At 38.9% G+C, this 20478-nt stretch overlaps 1 protein-coding gene across 6 annotated transcripts in view; it reads left to right on the top strand.

The window, feature by feature from the left end:
* Positions 1 to 18048, top strand: part of LSM14A (LSM14A mRNA processing body assembly factor) — a 53821-nt gene extending 35773 nt beyond the window's left edge. The window contains exons 5-11 of one of the 6 annotated variants that reach the window (XM_049621053.1): positions 1251 to 1427; positions 1712 to 1777; positions 4239 to 4421; positions 4526 to 4697; positions 6070 to 6301; positions 11723 to 11781; positions 12715 to 18048. In XM_049621053.1, the coding sequence (XP_049477010.1) occupies positions 1251 to 1427; positions 1712 to 1777; positions 4239 to 4421; positions 4526 to 4697; positions 6070 to 6301; positions 11723 to 11746 (854 nt within the window). In that variant the 3' untranslated portion in view covers positions 11747 to 11781; positions 12715 to 18048. Of the gene's footprint in view, positions 1 to 1250; positions 1428 to 1711; positions 1778 to 4238; positions 4422 to 4525; positions 4698 to 6069; positions 8375 to 11722; positions 11782 to 12714 lie in introns of those variants that run through there. The other 5 variants (XM_049621056.1, XM_049621052.1, XM_049621055.1 and 2 more) reach the window with 5 other exon arrangements.
* Positions 18049 to 20478: the final 2430 nt, after the last annotated feature.

Below are 20478 nucleotides of genomic sequence, written 5' to 3'. Positions count from 1 at the left end.
TAATTTAGTATTGTAAAATTAAACAATAGGCTTTTCAAAAAAACCTTAGCACTTGTTTTGTAAATAAAGCCCTTTGTAAGGTGGTAAGTGATTATAGAATGTTTTCTCACAGGCCAAAACTTACACAGACTGCCATGGTTTCCCATTATAATCAGTGGGAACATTGTACTGTTCCTCTTAATGGTAAACTTTGGCATTAATGGCTGGAAATGGTGATACACATTTATGAATGCATACTTTAGATAACCATAAACTTGGGAAGTGTTACTAATAAATGGTCCCTGAAGCATCTGGTACACAGTAACCAGTGCATTGTCAGCACTCACCACAGTTTACCAGTGGTTGGAGCCTATGCAGATATGCACAGGTGGGTAGTAACATGTGCAGCATACTTGGAATTTTTTTTTTTTTTACATGAAATGAGCATAATTTCCTTAGAACATTTTGGTGCAATATCATGGGATATGAGGGCACCTGGAGCAGAGATTTATAGAAAACATTATAGGGACAAAAAGCATGATGGGAGCATCTGATTTCTGTTCATACTGTGACCAGACTCTGACCTCATAAAAGGAAAAATGGAAGTTTTAAGTATAAAACCCATATTAAACAAAAACTTCCAAGAGATGTTTCAAATGGCCAGAAATGAATACAGCTGCTGTGTAATTATCTGAAGGTTGTATCTGTTGCTGGCCTGAGTATTGATGTATAATTTACCTAAGGTATTAGAGAACTTCACCTGTCTAATTTTCTAATCCTTTACTTCCTTTATAATGGATTGTAATGGAGATATAAAACCTTAGGTTACAGCCTTTGGAAATAATGGCTGAGGTGTCAGTATAATCTTGTGGCTGTCATTACTGGGGAAAGCCTGCATCTGACTGCCTACAACATGATCTTTGATAGTATTCTTCAGAAATCTTGCCCAGGCAGCACTTTTTTAAAAACTTACTGAAATCTTATTCCACCAGTTAAAATACAAATAAAGTTCCAAAGGTTGGTTGGTTGGTCGTTGGATGGTTTTGTTTTTTTGTTTTGTTTTGTTTTTTCAATGTTTCTTTACTAGCCTAGTGACCAGCCCACTAAAGATAACCAGGTTTAAACTCTGGTCTAATAAGTAGGTGAATTCAAATTTGTGCTAAAGATTTAAATTGGTAGAAATAAAACTGTAGACATTTTTGTTGAGGGTCTAGATTATTTTGAAATCCCCAGAGGATAGGGTAGTTTCTTATCTTTTGGTTACGTTTTAGGTCGTTCAAGCCCTCAGTTAGACCCTTTGAGAAAAAGCCCAACCATGGAACAAGCAGTACAGACCGCCTCGGCCCACTTACCTGCTCCAGCACCTGTTGGGAGGAGGAGCCCTGTATCAACCAGGCCTTTACCATCTACCAGCCAAAAAGCAATAGAGAATCAAGAGCACAGGCGAGGTAGAACTTTAGCTATTTACTATTCATTAATTGACTGATCCACATTTTCCATTCACCTTATTTTTCATTAAAAAGATTTACTTTATACAAATGATCCTAGAAGGTTTAAACTGAACTTGATAGATGTTCAGTCTTTCAAATTTGACTCAAAGTAGTGATGGTGGTGGGGGTATGGATTTTTTGCTTTTTGTTTTGGGTTTCTTTGTTTTCCCCATTTTTGAACTTTACAGAAGTGTTTGATTTTGTGTACTGAGCTGATTTGTGACTTTGTATATCTTTTGTAGCTGAAGTACACAAAGTTTCAAGACCAGAAAATGAGCAACTCAGAAATGATAGCAAGAGACAAATCGGTAAGTTACTTTATTCTGAAAGCCATATTCTGTGCTGTTCAGTTAGAAGGAACATTTGATGCATAATTACTTTTAAAGAATGAAAGCCTGGAGTTGGCGACTATGAAGGAGTAGCACTGGGGAGTTTTATTGGGGAAACAAAACATTTCTTAATCTTGATTAGGGCACTAGTTGTGCAGATGTATGCATGTAGCAGAATGTTATAGAATTATACATAAAGATACACCAAAAAGTGAGTATGCACAAAAAACTGTTGAAATCGGAGTGAGATTGGTATTATAATTATATTGTGCCAGGGTCAGTTTCCTGGTTTTTGTAAAGTAAAATAGTTAAATAAGATTTTACCATTAGATGGGAGACTAGGTAATGAGCATATAGGACTGCTCGGTACTATATTTTCAATTTTTTTGTGTCTAATTGTTTTAAATTACAAGTTGGTTTTTTTTTTTTAATGACCATTATATTTCTGGAATAAACTCTACTGGATGGTAGGCAGTTGTCTTAAAGTATATTGACTTTATCTGTCAGTAAGATTTGTATACTTAAATTGTTGTATGGTTTCCTCATTTGTACTTTTGTATTCTTTTTTTACATTTTTGTGTCAGTTTCACATTAGCATTATAAAATTATTTTCAATGTTTTCTATGCTGTTAGGAGTAAAATTATCTGTACCTTGAAGGTTTGAGGCTTTCTTAATATAATTATTTAACCCCTGAGCTTTTTTTCTATAATTGTTGAAGAATTTTAATTTTCTTAAATGATTTTTGACTTCATATGATTGTACTTTTCTGTTTTGTAATCTATAACATTTATCCCCAGATTCATTCATTTTATTAATACTTTCAAATATATTATTAGAGGATAAAGTATTATTTTAAATGTCCAAATTAAAAAATAAAAGGCAGGTTTTAACCACCTTGTTTAGGTAATAATAAGAAAGTGATTTTTCACTTCAGAAAATGTATACTGTATTTCTCTTGTACGTTGCTGTATATATTTTTGTATGTGCTATGTGCCATAGAATACAGAAGTTTTGGTTTGATTTACTACATTTCGCTTTTTTTTTTATCTTGAAAGAGAGAGAACTTCTCTCTCAAAATAAGATAAATGCCACGGTGCAACTTCGGGTCAGGTCATAAATTCATAGTTTGTGAGTTTGAGACCTGCGTCGGGCTCTGGGCTCTGCACTGACAGTGCAGGGTCTGCTTGGGATTCTTGCTCTGTCCCTCCCCCACTCATGTGTTTCTCTCTCTCTCAAAAATAAATAAATAAATCTAAATAAAAGAAAAAAAGATAATTGCCATACTACCCATCATTTAAAAATCATATAAAGTAATAAATAAAAGGACCTTTTACTGCCCTTATATTCATCCCTCAAAGGTTCATTAACAGAACAGTGAATATTCTTTCAGATTGTTTTTCTTATGGTTTTACAAACAGACTACACTTCAACTTTTTTTAACACGGAAAGATTGTGCTATACTTAACTTCCTGGCTTGTGGCCAAAGTGTTTTTAATAGTGAAGTTGAATGTTTTAAACATCCTGCTTATCTAGATCTAAGTGTCTGGATATGCCGCTGTGGCTTTTTGTGGTTTGTTTTCTCAAACATGGGCAATTTGCCAAACTTCAGCAAACACTGATCACAAACCTATTACTGTGCAGCCACTTTCTGATCTTTGTCAGTATTAAACATTTCACATAATTATAATCATTGAATTCATACTGCTTTGTGTTGTTACTGTTAACTCACATCAGTTACTGCTCCATATTCCTCTTTTGTTTTTTCTTAACTTTTCCTCTTGTGTTGTATATTTGGGTTCTCAACTTTTCACTGTCATTTATGCTACTTTGGTATTTCATTATCATATCTCATAAATCCTGTTATCATAATAGAGAAAGAATAGGTGCTAGAAGACTTGAATAATATGAAGACATTTAGAGGGAGAAAAGAAAGGTGAAAGAGGAAGTGGTTGGAGTGGTTGAGACCTGGTGCTTCTTTTGTGATCTGTGATGTGGAAAGAATACCTCCTACCTTGCAATTTGTGTTTATTAGTGTTCATTTATTTTTCTCATTCTAAATGTTGATTCTTATGATCCTTTCATAGAAGACTTCCTAAATTTTGAGAATTCACTATACGTTTGGCACATTGTAGGAATTAAAACTATAAGCAGAGCAAAGCCCCTCCCTCAAAGAGTATTAGAGTAATTTGGTACAGGAGCCTCCAAAATTGTTTGGTTGTACACTCTGTAAATAACATATATGAGTGTGGACCCCATAAAAATAAATTTCATGTGCGTGGTTCTCAGCCTACTATATATTAAGTGTTAGTGAAACTCCTTTTTTTTATATATAAAAACTACAAGTACAGTGATGTGTATAGAGACTTGTAAGCATTTTTGTTGTTGACTACAATAATAGTTTCTGTCCTAAACCAGCTTATTCTTTCTTTATTGACCTAGTTCCAGGTGCTCCTTCAGCTCCAAGAAGAGGACGTGGAGGTCATCGAGGTGGCAGGGGACGATTTGGTATCCGACGAGATGGTCCAATGAAGTTTGAGAAAGACTTTGACTTTGAAAGTGCGAATGCACAATTTAACAAGGAGGAAATTGACAGAGAGTTTCATAATAAACTTAAATTGAAAGGTGAGTTTTCGTTTTTCTATTCAGAAAATGTTCTGATTTGACTTGTGAATCATGGATGTTTAATAGAAGTCTTGACTTTCTGGTATGTGCTTGCTTTTCATTAGAAGATAAACTTGAGAAGCAGGAAAAGCCTGTAAATGGTGAAGATAAAGGAGACTCAGGAGTTGATACCCAAAACAGTGAAGGAAATGCAGATGAAGAAGATCCACTTGGACCTAATTGCTACTATGATAAAACCAAATCCTTCTTTGATAATATTTCTTGTGATGACAATAGGTACAGTCTTTTAAGCTGCTCTTATATTCTTAGCTTGAAATATGAAATGATTTCTTAGAAATTCACAAACTTTAATGAATACTTAAAGATATCTAATGACTATAATTTTTTAATGTTTTAGTTTACTGGAAGAAAATAATCCATACTAAAATTTTCAGTGATATTACTCCTTGTGAAGAAGAAATAACCATATACTTTTGTTTAGGGATGCATTCACATTTGAAAATTGGTAATTAAACCAAAAGCTAACATCTGACATCTAAGTAAGACCTTTTATTTTACTCCTCTTCAGTGTGGTTCAAACGAAGCCAGGGCCAAAAGCACTAATGTTACTTTGAAGTTTGTTGATACAGTAAAACTTTGTCATATCACAGCAAATGTGGATCCAGAAAATTGTCAGGTTAATTGAAAGATCCAGCATCACGAGTTCCAGAGTTTCTGCTACCCAAGCCACATTTTCATTCTCCTGACTATAGTTTGGTGCCACCTGGTGGCAGTTGTCTACTTCAGTGTAAACACGGATGGAGATGTTGTGATCAAAGTCCTGATTGTCTGGGCTGGAGCAATTTACTACAGCAGCAGTAGCAATTTAATTTTTTTTGTTGTTTATTTATTTATTTTGAGAGTGAGACAGAGAGCGAGCATGAGCAGAGGAGGGACAGAGAGAGGGAGAGAGAATCCCAAGCAGGTTCCACACTGTCGGAGCAGAGCCTGATACAGGGCTCGATCCCACGAACCATGAGATCATGACCTGAGCTGACGCCAAGAGTTGGACACTTAACTGACTGAGCCACCCAGGCACCCCTGCAGCAGTAGCAGTTTAAACACTTGCTTCAGACACCAGGTCCGGGGACTGGGCCGGGAACATACTAGGAACTCGGGGACTTAGCTTCCTTCTTCCAGCTTCCTGAGACAGAGTCCCCTTTCCTGGCTTTGCCCTCTCTTACATTGGGCCAAAGGGAGAGTGGAGTCAGTTGCCAATCCTATATTTGAATTCCCATTGTATTGGGGGCTATTACCATGTTTGTTTTATATACTGTATTTGAAAAAAACTAATACTGGTCATATTTGCACATGAAATTTAAGAGAATATCATGAGGACATTTTGCCATGGATGGCTTGTGATGACTTAGATAAGGTGCTTGGTTTTTCATCTTTTATTTTTTTAATGTTTATTTTTGAGAGTGCACAGGGGAGGGGCAGAGAGAGGAGACAGAATCCCAAGCAGGCTCCACACTGTCAGCGCAGAAAAGGTGCTTATTTTTATTTGATCTTTAGGAATTACTTATCCATAATTTGGGAATTAGTGTCACATAGTTTTGCCGGAAAATGTTCTTACGACCTGATACAGTAGAGTTTATTCTTATAACAGAGAACGGAGACCAACCTGGGCTGAGGAAAGAAGATTAAATGCCGAAACATTTGGAATCCCACTTCGTCCAAACCGTGGCCGTGGCGGTTACAGAGGCAGAGGAGGTCTTGGTTTCCGTGGTGGCCGAGGACGTGGTGGTGGCAGAGGTGGTACCTTCACTACCCCTCGAGGATTTCGTGGTGGATTCAGAGGAGGTCGTGGGGGCAGGGAGTTTGCAGATTTTGAATACAGAGTAAGTATTGTCTGCTTTGGGGTTGGCAGGCAGTTTTATGAAATTTGGAATGTTTTTACTTTATATTGGGTGAATATTTTTAAGACATTGTAGAACTTCTATTTTGACTCTTCAGTGGGGGATGAGGTTGTTTATATAATTATAAGGAGCAGTAATTTCTTGGCTAATGAGTCCAAGTTTTTTTTAACTGTTTCCATTTGGAGGAAGTGAAAGATAGAAATGAGATTGGGGTGGAGGGGTCTTTTTTATTATAGAACCATGGTTTTAGATTTCATGGATAGTAAAATTTCCCCCAAAAATAAAAAATGTGTTAGAGACAGGCTTAGGATTTTTTTTTTTTTTTTTTTTGGAGGCATGGGGGATTGCTAAAGTAATTATACCAAAAAAAGATTGTATAATATCACCTTTATTTCATATTATGGAGTGTGTTTTAACACCAAAAGAGTCTAGGAAGCACATACTCCAGAGTGGAAAGCATTCATAGCAGCCAACATTTATATAGAATTTTGCATGTACTAGGCATTGTTCTAAATGTTTTTTGTGTATTAACTCGCTTAAACCTCACATGAACTCTGTAAGATAGTACTATTCTTACCGCCATTTTACAGACAGATGAAGAAATAGGTATTGAGATAGTAAATACCTTGTCCAAGGTCAGCTAGTAAGCGATGCTTCAGGGTCTCAAGCCTTGTAAGTTTGTTTCTGAGTCAGTACCCTTAATTTAGTTTTGTGGAAAATTCAACTATGTTTTCCCTGGTTTTCTTATTTTACCTTGGTCTTGAAAATACTGTGATATGTTGGTATTTGCAAACTGCTGCTAGAAAACTATATAGCTCTGTATAGTATTGTTTATATATATAATTAATTTATTTAAAGGAGTCTGTCAATTAAGTCAGTGTCACTTCCTAGTTTATTGATTTTTAGGTTTAGTAGAGAGGAACTTTATATAATCACAGAAGGGATCAAAATCACCTTATAAAGAGATCTAAGAGTTGCACAGGGCAGCTGGAAACAAAAAGACCTACTGGCAGGAGTTTCACTGTCCATTATTTGAACTGGACATTGTTGAGATCCTTCTTGAAGGATCAGTGTTAGTGGCTTTTGGGTCTGGTCTGTTAACTTTGACACCTCTGATACTGTATCATCCAGCCAAGACTGCTGAAAATTAGCCTCAGTTCATTAGCTCAGGCTATCCAGCACTGGTGACCTGGTGCAGCTACAGGACTTATAACTTGGGAAGTTGCCGTTCTGGCTGGGGAGACTGTGTCTTAGGAGTTACAGAATGCCTTTTGCTTGTCACTATTAAGGTTCTTGCCAGTGACCTTTTGCTTATAGAGGTCAGTAGCCTTTTCACAAATATTTGCCCTGAACTCCTCTGCAGTATTTGACACTGACAACCACTGATCCAACTTAGAAACTTTCTTCCTAGTTTTTTTTTTTTTTAAATACTGTTATTTGGGGTCTTTTTGTTTTGTTTTTTTCTTTTTAAAAAATAACACATATTCCAGGGCACCTGGCTGGTCAGTCAGTGGAGTATGAGTCTTGACCTCGGGGTTGTGAATTTAAGCCCTACATTGAGTGTAGATATTACTTTTTTCTTTTTGTTTTAATCTTTAAAAACAATTTTTTTTTTTTTTTTTTTTGCTTTTCAATATCTTACTCAGAAAAGATTATAAGCATTGAGGCAAGTTTTCATTTTAAAATGGAATACAATGTAAAAAAATTGTTTTAATGTTTATTTTTTGAGAAAGAGACAGAGAGACAGAGCATGAGCGGGGGAGGGGCAGAGAGAAGGAGACACAGAATCTGAAGCAGGCTCCAGGCTCTGATCTGGCAGCACACGGCCTGACATGGAGCTCGAACTCACCAACCGGGAGATCATGACCTGAGCTGAAGTCGGACGCTTAACCGACTGAGCCACCCAGGCACCCCAAGTGCAGCTATTACTTAAAAATAAAATATTATTTGGGGCGCCTGGGTGGCGCAGTCGGTTAAGCGTCCGACTTCAGCCAGGTCACGATCTCGCGGTCCGTGAGTTCGAGCCCCGCGTCAGGCTCTGGGCTGATGGCTCGGAGCCTGGAGCCTGTTTCAGATTCTGTGTCTCCCTCTCTCTCTGCCCCTCCCCCGTTCATGCTCTGTCTCTCTCTGTCCCAAAAATAAATAAAAAACGTTGAAAAAAAAATTAAAAAAAAAAAATAATAAAATAAAATATTATTTAATAAAATCTTTAGAAAATAATAATAACGTGTTCCTCACCACAGCCAGGCACTTCATGATCTGACTGCTTCTTCAGGTCATAAGTCTTATACTGGCTCTGGTCTTTTTTGCCAGTGGGACTCACCATTTCTTTATTCACTCTGCTGCAGATATGTGGACCTTCTTGCTCTTGTTCAGTGCCAAACTTACAACTATCTCAGGACCTTTTCACCCATTCCTTCTGCCCAGAATGTTCAGTTTGCTCCTTGTAAGCATTTGTGCTCATGTTTAGGCTCCTGCTTCCTCTCCCTTCTTTCTTTTTCCTCTACCTTCCCCTTTCTTTCCTCCTCTCCTTTGTAAACGTGTTGATTCATCGCTTTTAATTGGTTTTTCACCTAGGACCTTCTGTGCTTCTACCTGCATTTCTCTGTCTTTATGTGCTTTATGTCCTGTGACCAACTTAAACTTAACCTTCCTCAAATGACCTTATCATCTTCTAGCCTTTCCATCGTCTCCACACAGCCTCCTCCCAGTGTCTGCATTGGCTAATGGTGTGTCACTCTTTTCATCTCCCAGGCAGTATAGCCCATGTCCGCATTACCACATTCATTCCTGTGAGATGTCCCTGCCAGCTACCATAACAACTCACTGATTGGTCTTCAGACATTCAGTCTCGTCTTTACCTCACTTCAGACATGTCAGTTATCTGTTGAAGAACCTATGACACCTTCTTGTTGAAGACCACATTGAGTCAGCTTGGTTTGAGAAAAAGTACATTTAAATTAAACTTGGATCCCAATGAGGATTTTAGTGATTGTTGCTAGTGTGACCTGAGTTGAGTCGTCAAACCTTTCAGGCCCTCAGTTTTCACATTGTGGAAATAGAGTTAACACAGTTTTATCTCCTGTACACCTTCTAAAGATCATTAAAGTTTCAGAGTTGGAAAACATTTGAGAGGTCTGAGCTCTTGGCCAAGCCATGAGTCCTGAAGTATCCCTGTTAGGGAGCTGGCAGCTTACTTTTTCTAAGAGCATCCATCCTACCTCAGGAATGGTCTTAATTGTTACAATTTCACAATGTGAGTGAAGATTTTTTTCCCCTGTATCCTCACCCTATTAGTTTAACTCTACCCTTGTAAAAGTACAGAATATACATAATTGTCTTAATAATTTTGCAGATATTTGAAAAAAGAGCTGTCATGTTGTCTGTAAGATTGAACTATTATTTCCCTTTATCTGAACAGTCATCCATAAACTGTTGATGAACTGCTGGGTGCACAGTACATACATTTATGAATACAAACATTTTTTGAAGCTCTGTCTCACTCTTTGGTCACTTTGAGCCTTCAGTTAAATCCCCGTCACATACATTGCAGAATTAGAATGCACTGTAGAAGTTATCTGCATGAGTCTTTATCCACATTAGTGTATCCTTGACAAATAGTCCAGCCTCTGCTTGAGTGTTTCAAGGGGTGTTAGATTGACCGGACCCTAGGTATTGCCCTGATGACAAGAAGGTTCAAGTGTGACCTTGTACTGCCTGCTCTTCGTACTCTGTGAGGATCCTGCTAATGTATCCAGCCCCATTTCTCATTACCCTTTAAGCTGTCTGGTTCAAGCAGTTTGACTCGTGGTCATCACTTGTATACACTGTCCTTGATTCCAACACTGACCTCATTCCTTGACCAAATACATTGAATTCATATATGCCATGCACTAGCCTGGATGTTAGTGTGAGCAAAACAGATGCAGTCCTAGCCTTCTTGTGTTTTAGTCCAATGTAGAGATAGACACAGCTGAAAGTCAAGGGGTCCCTTTCACACCCTTCACAGTCTTGTCCAAGGTATGCTCTGTCTTCGGAAACTTCTCTTCCTTCCTCCACAGATTTCTTCCTTTTCTGACCTCTTGTGGTATCTGCTTTCATTGGCACACATTTTAACACTCATTTTCCATATTTCATGTGTTTTGTTCTGCATCGCCAGCTAGATGGGAGTCTCTTGGCAATTAGTGAATATGTATTTTACTTTCATTTCCACCAGTGGACATGGAACCATAGTGGGTTTGAAGTAAATGCTCAGCATGCTGATTAGGAATACACTATTTCAGCCTTCAGTAAGGCAGAAGATCCATCAGTGTGGCTAGCCCTTGATTGCCCATTCCAAAGTTGCATGACCCTTATGTCTGCCACTAGAGCAGTGACCTTCTCTGCATTCTATGCCTTCTAAATCATATCACCTGGCAGAAATAGTGATCACTATTACATAAAGGAGATTTACTTTCAAGGATTAAACCTGTTTCTAAAACAACATCTAATACTTCTCATAAATGGATGTCAGTGGCATTTGCAGCAGCCTTTATGTAATGGGTTGGCTTTGTTCTTTGTGCTCTATTGGCATGAATCATTAGTTTTGAGGTGTACATAAGCAAGTGGTTGTTTAATGAAAACATGGGCAAAGCAGAATTGTAGATTTTTAGAACTCCTTTAAAGTATCAGCTGAACTGTAGGCTCTCTCTCACCCTACCCCCAATAGATAGTTAGGAAACCAAGGACCCAGAGAGGTTAACTCTTTTTTTTATTTATTTTTTTATGTTTTTAATGTTTATTTTTGAGAGACAGAGCACAAGTTGGAGAGGGGCAGAGAGAGAGGGAGACACAGAATCTGAAGCTGGCTCCAGGCTCCGAGCTGTCAGCACAGAGCCCGACACGGGGCTCGAACTCACAAACTGTAAGATCATGACCTGAGCTGAAGTCATTTGCTTAACGGACTGAGCCACCCAGGCGCCCCAAGGTTAACTCTCTTGATATAGATACAAGCTAATAAAGCCAAAACTTCCTCTCGTTGACTTCTAGCCCAGTTTTTCTCAAGGATAATGTTAGAAACATAAACTTGTGCTGAGCTTGGTCCTTTGATGCTTTGTGGGGGTGGAGGGCAAGGAGATCAGGTTGGGTGTAATAAGAGTATAGTCTGCTCTTATTTTATATGCTGCTTCTAAGATGGTTAAGCCACCATGGCAGGTAAGACAGATTACTTTCCGTTTGAGTCTGTTTTTTCAGATAGGGTCCAGAGACAAAGAGGTAACCAAAATGACTCAGCATGGTACTCTCTCTCCCTTCCCCCCTTTTGTTTTCTCCCCTCCCTCCCTCTATTTCTCTGTATCCCCCTCCTCTTCCCTTCTCTCTCTCCCTCTCTCTCTCTCTCTTGCTTTTTTTTTTTTTACCTTTCAGAAAACCACAGCTTTTGGACCCTAAAATAGGTCTGGATTGATCGTACAGCTTTCTGAAAGGTAAAAAAAAAAATGGGGGCATGTGAAGGTTGGCTTTGGTGGGGGACAGTGGGGTGGGATTATCTTCAGTTTATTTCTTTCTGTACCAGTTTACACCATGCCATTTGTATTCCAGTTTAATGACGTTGTACAAATGGTTTGGTGCCGTATACACAGATAAAGTTAAATCTTTAACATAGGAAATAGTGTATTTCTAACAGGATGAAAATCAGCAGTTAAAATCAGGTATGTGGTAACAACTAGTCCTGAGGAAAACAGGCCCCTGGCTCTGATGTTATATACAAGACTTTAGATTAGGATTCGTCTCACTAGGAAGCTAGAGACTCTCTGACATTTTTGTTTTTTCCATGGTTACTTTTTAAAAATTACCCTGTCAGCTTGCTGATTTGCAGAACTTATTTGAAATTTAAAAGTTATCGTTTTAAAATGAATTTCTAAATCATTGCTTTCTCCTTGCATGAAACTTTGGAGAGAAATGTTATTTTACTGTCTGGATATTTTATTGCTTAGTAAGGACATCAGAGACTTAGGGATTTTATTAATCTTTTTCCAGAGTATGTTGTCAGTTATATTGGATGACCTTGGCTAACTGTGTTGAAAGTTTAAGTTCTGTCATTGTGTTTAAAAATAATTAGGATGCAAACAAAGATAGTAAGGTATGCCTATATCTTAGGGGGCCTTCTTGCTGGAACCAGCCCACACCATGACTGCTTTAACCTCCACTAACTGGAAAATGCAGTTAACAAATAACGAGCTACTGCTGGGTGTGTGGAAGTTATAAAATGTTTTCCGGAAATTAGTGAAAAGATTTATACATGAAAGGAAAAGGAGGGTATATTTAAAAGTAATGGGAAATATACTTAAGTAAATTAGAAAGAAATACTAATAAACCAATCATGTGAAACTTGAGCTAATTTTTTTTTTCCTTTTTAGAAAGACAACAAAGTTGCTGCATAGTCTACAGACAAGTCTTTGAAAGTAGGTGAATTTCTAGCTCTTCATGGTCCTGAGAATTGGTTCCGGTCTTTGAGAAGAAGGAAGAGGTGAATCCGCTGTATATTTGTCACCAGCACTGGGTGTTTGTGTGTTTTTTTCTGCTTAATTTCAAAGATCCAATGCAGTTACTTTGGGGGGGAGGGAGGGGGCGGGAAGGCTCATCTTAAAAAATGAGCATTAAATATATTTGGAATAGCAGAAGGTTAAGTAATTTCTTATGTATAGTTAAACTACAACAGTACTTCAATGGGACTTATAAGTATTTTTTCATCACTGAAAGGATTTTTCTTATCACTAAATTGTATTTGGCAATGATTGTAAGTTGCCTGCAGATAGGGCCGTGATACTGTGTTTTGAGCCACAGAAGGTTGTGTGTGTGTGTGTGTGTGTGTGTGTGTGTGTGTGTGTGTGTCTTTCTCTCTTTGTTTCTTTCTTTTTGGAAATCCTGTAATATCCCTTTTGAGGTAGCTTATTTCGTCAATTAATTAGGGTGCTGGATGGTAGAGAATTTTGTCAGTCAACTATGTAAACACAGTAAATACTGTTTCTTAGGCAAAGGTAACTTTTTTATATAGTTGTAAAATTCCATTATATTCCATTGCCAAAGAAACATTAAGAACTTTGTATAGCTGTATAAAAAGCAACTAATTTTTTAAAGAATAAACATTTTAAAGTCAGCAAACATACTGTGTCCTTGCAGAAGTTGATGTGCTGAGGAGCAGAGCTATGGGTGGTGGGTCTTTTTTCATAGTTTTCCAGGCTTGAGATTTCTGATTTTGATTTTTTTTTTTTTTTTTTGTATGTTTTTTTTTAATGTTTGGAACACAAATGAGGATTTGATAAATTTCTTCCATTACCTGAAAAGGATAAATTACTCATACTCATTGTAAGAACTTCATTTTATAACAAATGGCATATCACAGGATTTGTCCAAATAATAAATATTTTCAGTATATGAATGTAAATAATCATAGATAAGAATGTACTTAGCTGTATTTTCAAATAAGCACCCTCCCCTTTTTTAAGACAATAAAACTGGGCATCAATTAACCTGTTCTTCCAGATATGCCTGGAATTTTGTTGTAATACCTTGATTCATTCCATTATATTTCAAGAGGATTCAGAGTGTTAGATATTATTTTGGCAACCTATAAGATATCCTAACACTGGTCCTTGGGCCTGTGGCCCACAAATGACTCAGTAATAGAGTTCATTGCTAATTATAAATCACTAGTAAATCTTTTTGATATTTTAAGCTATAGTGGGGGAAAATCTGGCCATTTTTGAGTTTTTATGAAGGCCATAGAATAAAGGGATCCAAAGATTTAAATATTTTTATCTATTTTGATTTTTGTTAACTTTGTCCTTAAAGTATTCAATAGTGATAAAGATGTGGAAAACTGCACTGTAGGAGAATTGGAATATTTAAAGATGGTTGATATTTTTAATTTTAATTTTATATCTTTTGTATAGCTACACGGAAATGTTTTGTAATTTGGTTTCATTACTGAGGTCCAGTTCTTGCCAGCCATAGTTTAGGTAATATTGCTTAATACTGTTTGCTTGCATGTTAACAACGAAACCTTTTGGAGGACCCACAAATCATGATATTGAACACATTTCTGAAGCATTCTGAACATCAAAGCAAATGCTATGACAGTACCTATGTAGATTGTTGGAGATGTCCCGGGCCAATTCCAAGAAAAGCTGTAAATACCAGCTCTACATGCTCTGAAAGTATGCATTCGTGTGTTTTCCAAGGCCTCTGGGTCACTGACTAAGGCATTTTTTGCCCCAGTAAAAACTGGCAGCATGGCATACCTGCAGTGCACCTCACAATATTAAAGCAAGGTTTTTATTCTAAGACAGAATAAAACTGGTAAATAAAAAATGTTCGTCAAAGTTCTTTCTCTTAAAATAATAATGCCATAATAGAGAGAAACAATGAAAGACATCTTTTAAGTATAAGAATGGAATTATGGTTATGTTTATATTCTCTCAAATAACTAAATTAATTTCCAACACTTTTCCTAAGACTAATTTATTGTTATAGGTAAAGCTAGAAGCTCCGTTCTCCCCCACTAGAGTGTGGAGTGTTCTTGAGTTACAGTCCCTGTCTTGAGAAGACTAAGCCAGCCAGGCACAGGCCAGGCTGGAAGCCTCAGGCTAAAATGCTTCCTCTGTGGGCAGGCAAGTGTGAAAGAGAAGAGAGGGAAGCTGACTCCTAAACTCATTTGTTGGATAGACCATTTCTTCCCCCCGAAAAGCAGGACTTATTGTAGGGGGTAGGGAGAGAGGTCAGGAATGTTAATCCAGCTCAGTGGCTCTTAATCACAGATTGAACTGATAACCAGAGAGCATTTAGAGGAGTATGAGGGGATGTGTTTTGGTTGTCACAGTGACCAGGGACCACCACTGGCATTTAAGAGCAAGGGCCAAGGATTGCAAAATCCTACACCATACTGGACAGTGCCACATAATCAGCTATCCAGCCCAAAGTGCAACGGTGACCCTTCCATTCTGAGAAACACTGGCTGAGTTCCCTCCACATGAAAAGACAGTGAGTAGGGAATTCATTCTTCTCCCTTCCCCAAAATCTTTAAAAACGTTTACTGAAAACGTGGTCTTCACATGGACTATGAAAGATCGAGGTATAAAGGGACCTTACTTCCAGTGGCACAATGTTTTGGAAACCCATTATCACAGGAATTACCACTTCAGCCTGGTCTCTTTCAAGAAATGGTTCACAAATCTCTTCTCCAAATCAGCTGAGGAACATTTTAAAGTGCAAATTCCCATGCCCACATCTGGAGAGTCTGAGTCCGAAGTTCTACAGAGGAGCCTGGGCATCAGGCTATGTCCCCCAGGTAGTTCTGATCACAGGATTAGAAAAACAGCTTTAAAACAGCACAGCCAGAGGCGCCTACCTGGGTAGCTCATTCAGTTGAGTGTCCAAGTCTTAATCTTGGTTCACGTCTTGATCTCAGGGTCATAAGTTCAAGCCCCATGTTGGGCTTCTGCACTGGGTGTGGAGCCTACTTAATTAAAAAACCAAACAAACAAATATATATGTATATTTACTCGCACACACACACACATACTCACACACATATGCACACAGCACAGCTCATCTAATCCAGCCCCCTCCTTAAAGGGCCTTGGTAAAGTTTTCACAGTAGGATTATTTTACCATTTCTCCATCCTCTCAAATCTAGTACATCTTGGTTGCAACTGGGGCAGGAAGAGGGGGGAAGGACTAAGAGTCAGGAGGGAGCATTTCTGCAGGACAGAATCCAGCGAAAAACAGGGAGACAGAGACTCAAGTTTCCTATGGGTTTGGCTGATTTGAGTGCTGAGACTTGGTTTTTTATTCCTAGCATACAGGAAAAGGGTGTGGGTTGTTTCTGTGTCTCAGTTTTACATGGCTGTTGTCCCTGTCTCTGTGGGTTATCTGTCTGAAAGAGAAGCTGCACCTTTCACAAGGCCATGCTAATCACTCAGATCTAATTATGTCCAGATTCTAGGATCCCCCTGCCCTGTTATTAGTTCAGAGCTGGTTTAATTTGTGACTGTGGGGAGAGGTCACAGGATAGAGTAAGCAAGGTAAGTGATCTCTCTTAGGACCTTACATGTCACCAATTTGCTTACTTAAACCATTTTGACTGTGGGTTTGTTTTTTGTTTTTTAATTATTTTTGAGAGAGAGAGAGAGCACACACGCGGGAGTGGGGGAAGAGCAGAGAGAGAGAGAAACAGAATCCGAAGCAGGCTCCAGGCTCTGAGCTGTCAGCACAGAGCCCGACGCAGGGCTCGAACTCATGAGCCGTGAGATCATGACCTGAGCTGAAGTTGGATGCTTAACCAGCTGAACCACCCAGGCGCCCCTTGACTGTGTTTTTAAAAGACAACAGGCTTTATTTGTACATTGGAAGCCAATTTAGGGAAGTAAAGTAGCACCATTAATCTGTGAATCTAAGATACTAAATCGGGGTTTGCTCAGAGCAGACTGCCCTAGCTTCTCCCAAGATGGAGAAACAGGGATAACTTCTTGGAAGAGGTATTCCCTGACTAGCAAGGAGTTGGTCAAGTTAGGGAAGCAAGGGAGGCGTAGCTTTGAGCAGCAGGGGCTTGGCAGCCCGTGGCAGCCAGGCAGCCAGGTAGTGTGTGCACTGGGTAGCTAGAGGTGCAGGTCCCAGGCATTGCTCTTGGGGTAATCCCAAACTTCTGAGGAGGTGTGATGGCAAAGGTTCTTCCTGTGTTTTTCAGAGCCAGTGTTAGTAAAAGCAAGTTTGTGGTTTTGAGACATTTATAAATCTGGCTTCAGGAGCACGTGGTGAGACTATGAATCTAATGTGGTTTCTGTTCTCAGTGATGGTGCAGAGCTATGAGCCAGTGGTGTGGGTGTCCTTTAAATTTCAGCTTGGTTCATATTTAACGAACTTGGCTGACTGATTAAAATGTTTTCAGGTTTAGCTCACAAACGGATCAGAATAGACCTGAATCTAATTCTAGTTCATAATGAATGTTGATTTTAAGGAAATGCTTTAAAGTGCACTGATGTCCATGTTGTGGTTTATAAAGAAACAAAGTAGCACTGTGAGGCAAAAGCATATTTCAGTTCAATAATAAGGCTTTCTTAAAGTGACTCTCCCGTTTAGGAAGTCTTGCTTTTGCCCCCAGACTGAAGAGTAGTCTGAGAGTGCAAGGAAAGAGCAAAGAATACCAGTCTTGAGGGAGTGTGAGAAACTCGGGCCCAGGCGACATTGTGATGAATTCCAGTGAATGGTTTTCAGTCCTCCTGGTACAGAGGACAGGAACATGTTTACTAGATGTCTGGAGTGTGCCCCTGTAATCCTAGTGCTCACCTAATCCGGGTAATCCTCCAGTGCTAGCCTCACATAGGATTGCTGATGAGAATGCAGATCCCAACATTGCAGTTCAGGGTTTTGCTTGTGCCGAAATTGTTTTGTAAATTTTTTTCTTCATGGGTTAGTTGGGTGTTGGTTATCACTTGCTCCCTCCCCAGTGTTTAGTAGCATTGCTTTGTCCAGGGTGGGTATGTGGAACCTTGCAGGTTGCAGTTTATAAAATGGAATTAGGTGTTGTTTTGTTTTATGTCTATAAAAGTAATACATTTAAAAAGATTGTAGGCAGTATGGGGCACCTGGCTGGCTCAGTTGGTAGAGCATGCAACTCTTGATCTTGGGGTTGTGAGTTCAAGCCCCGTGCTGGGCTTACTTTAAAAAAAAAAAAAAAAAAAAAAAAAAAAGAATGCAGGCAGTATGGAAATGGTTTCTAAAAATAGGTAAAGGAAAAGAAGAAAAGAAAATTTACAGTCCCACCACCCAGAGCTAACCATCATCAACACTATTTGGGCATGTTCTGCCTGGCATTATTCTACAGCCATGTGCTTTTCAGCAAAAATGGATTCATAGTATACGTACTATGGTGAAACTTGCTGTTGTCACTTAATATATTGAGCAGTACTGTTTTAGTTTTGAAGTATAATATACACACAGAATAGTATATGTATCAGTAATTGTAAATTGCACCCAGCTCAAGATTCAGAGTATTAATAGTTCCCCATAAGCCCCCCTACAGCTCCCTTCCAGTAGCCCCTTGCCCCCTCAGGAGTAACTACTATCCTGACTTCTACCAGCATAGATGGCTTTTGCTTTTTTGTGTTCTTTATATAAATGGAATTATACAGTATGTATACTCTTTTTGTGCTTAGCTTCTTTGCTCAACATTGTGGGATTAGTCCATATTGTTGCATTTGGCTGTGAGGTTTTCATTGCAGCATAATATTCCATTGTGTTAACAGACCACTGTTTAGCCATTCTACCATTGATACTACATTTGGGTAATTTCTAGCTTTTGATTGTTAAAATAATGCTAGCACTGCTTTTCCTCTGCAAGAGAAGGCAGAGCTGGAGTAGGTGAGTGGAGCACTGATTTACCTTCTAGTGGACTTAGAGTATGGTGAAAGATGGTAGTGCCCAGCTATGGTGCCACTCCACACCAGCACACTGATTTGTTACTAACCATAAAGTACCAGAAAACCCTGATGTACTATAGATGTAGACATAGATAGATGTTTATATTAGAGCAGATGCAGGGTTTATCCTCCTCTGTGCATAGCCTTTGTCCCTTAAGGACACTGCTTCCCAAAGCAACCTTCCCATGGGGACACTAGAGTATTTCTTGCCCTGCAAACCAGTGTTCAGGATGTGATCTTGGTGTCCTTGTTCTTCCGCTCCTGGTTGAAACCCCTCCTTATTTTATTGAGGCTTATATGATCATCTCATCGTCTGATTACTACCCATTCTCTTGAAAAGTCTGTCACTTGTCTTCCCCTTCCTCTACATTTCTCTCCTTCCAAGTGACCAGCTTCAGTGTGGTTTACCCATCTGTATTGAGAGACCCCAGGATAATCATAATCATGGCTGTGATTTCTTAACAAAAGGATGCAAAGCAAAATTAGCAAAGGGAAAAGACACATAGGCAAAGTCTGGAGGAAACCAGGCTCAAACTTTCAGAGGGGATTTTGAAGTGAAATCACACAGGATGTATTTCATTCCCCCAGCAACAAGTTGTTAGAACACATGAGGAATGTATCAGGGAAGCTCATTAGAGACTTGGTGTCCATGATTTTGATTGTGGACTGACTATGTAAGCACCATCTGCTTGGCACATACCCAAGTCCCAGAATGCCAGAAGTAAAGCACAATTAAACCATATTGATTGTCCAAACAGTTTAGGCACAGTGAGCTACTCTTACCAGTTCTGGGAATGGTGGAAACCCTCCTGAAATCCAAGTTTCCAGTTTCCATGTATCAGTGAAGGGCCAAACTCGTAAGCAGGCCTTATAAAGGATAGCAGTCAGGCCTGCTATGTTAACTCTTCTGGGCCCATCCCACACGCTGGTTCCTGTTCCTTGACCTGTGACCTTTTCCTCTTATCCTCCATCTCCCACCCAAAGCTGTGGACAAACCCAGACCTTGTACATCAACATCAGTTGCGTCACTTCTGAATCATGGATTTAGACAACCACACTGATCTTCCAACTGGCTTAGTCAAGAAATAACTGTAGGGGCACCTGGCTGGTTCAGTCAGCCATCATGTGACTGTTGATCTCAGAGTTGTGAGTTAGAGCCCCACATTGGGTGTAGAGATTACTTAAAAAAATAAAATATTTAATAAAAAATAAAAAAATATATATATACAGTGACCTAACCACTCCCTTGCTCAGTAACTGTTCTTAGGCTGGTGCAGATGTCCAGGTCCAAGATCTTTCTACTTTGGATTCATATAACTCCCTCCTTTCTTTTGCTTTCCCCACCACCATCTCCAGCCAGCCTAGACTCCATGATCCATCATTTATCTTGCAAATACCCTAAATTTCCCTCCTCCTTTCCTGAGCTTCTTATGGTCCTGCCTAAAGGAACTTCTACTCTGAAAGCATCCATCTTTAACATTGTTAGTATTCACCCAGAGGGTTGAGTCCTGCGGAAGAGAATCACAATTGAGTAAATTAGTGCCACTGTAAATCTCATTACCACTTTCTACTGGGCTCTCAGCATTGCCAGCAAAACGGGGTACTTTTCTTTAATCACCTTTTTACAGTCAACAAAAGGCCTTGCCATCTATTTCAAAGAGAAATTAGAGGACATGATGGAAACTACTCCAGATACTTACCACT

This window comes from Panthera uncia (assembly GCF_023721935.1).
Source record: "Panthera uncia isolate 11264 chromosome E2 unlocalized genomic scaffold, Puncia_PCG_1.0 HiC_scaffold_19, whole genome shotgun sequence".
NCBI classification, from domain to species: Eukaryota; Metazoa; Chordata; class Mammalia; order Carnivora; family Felidae; genus Panthera; species Panthera uncia.
This window is presented reverse-complemented; position numbering and strand designations above follow the sequence as displayed.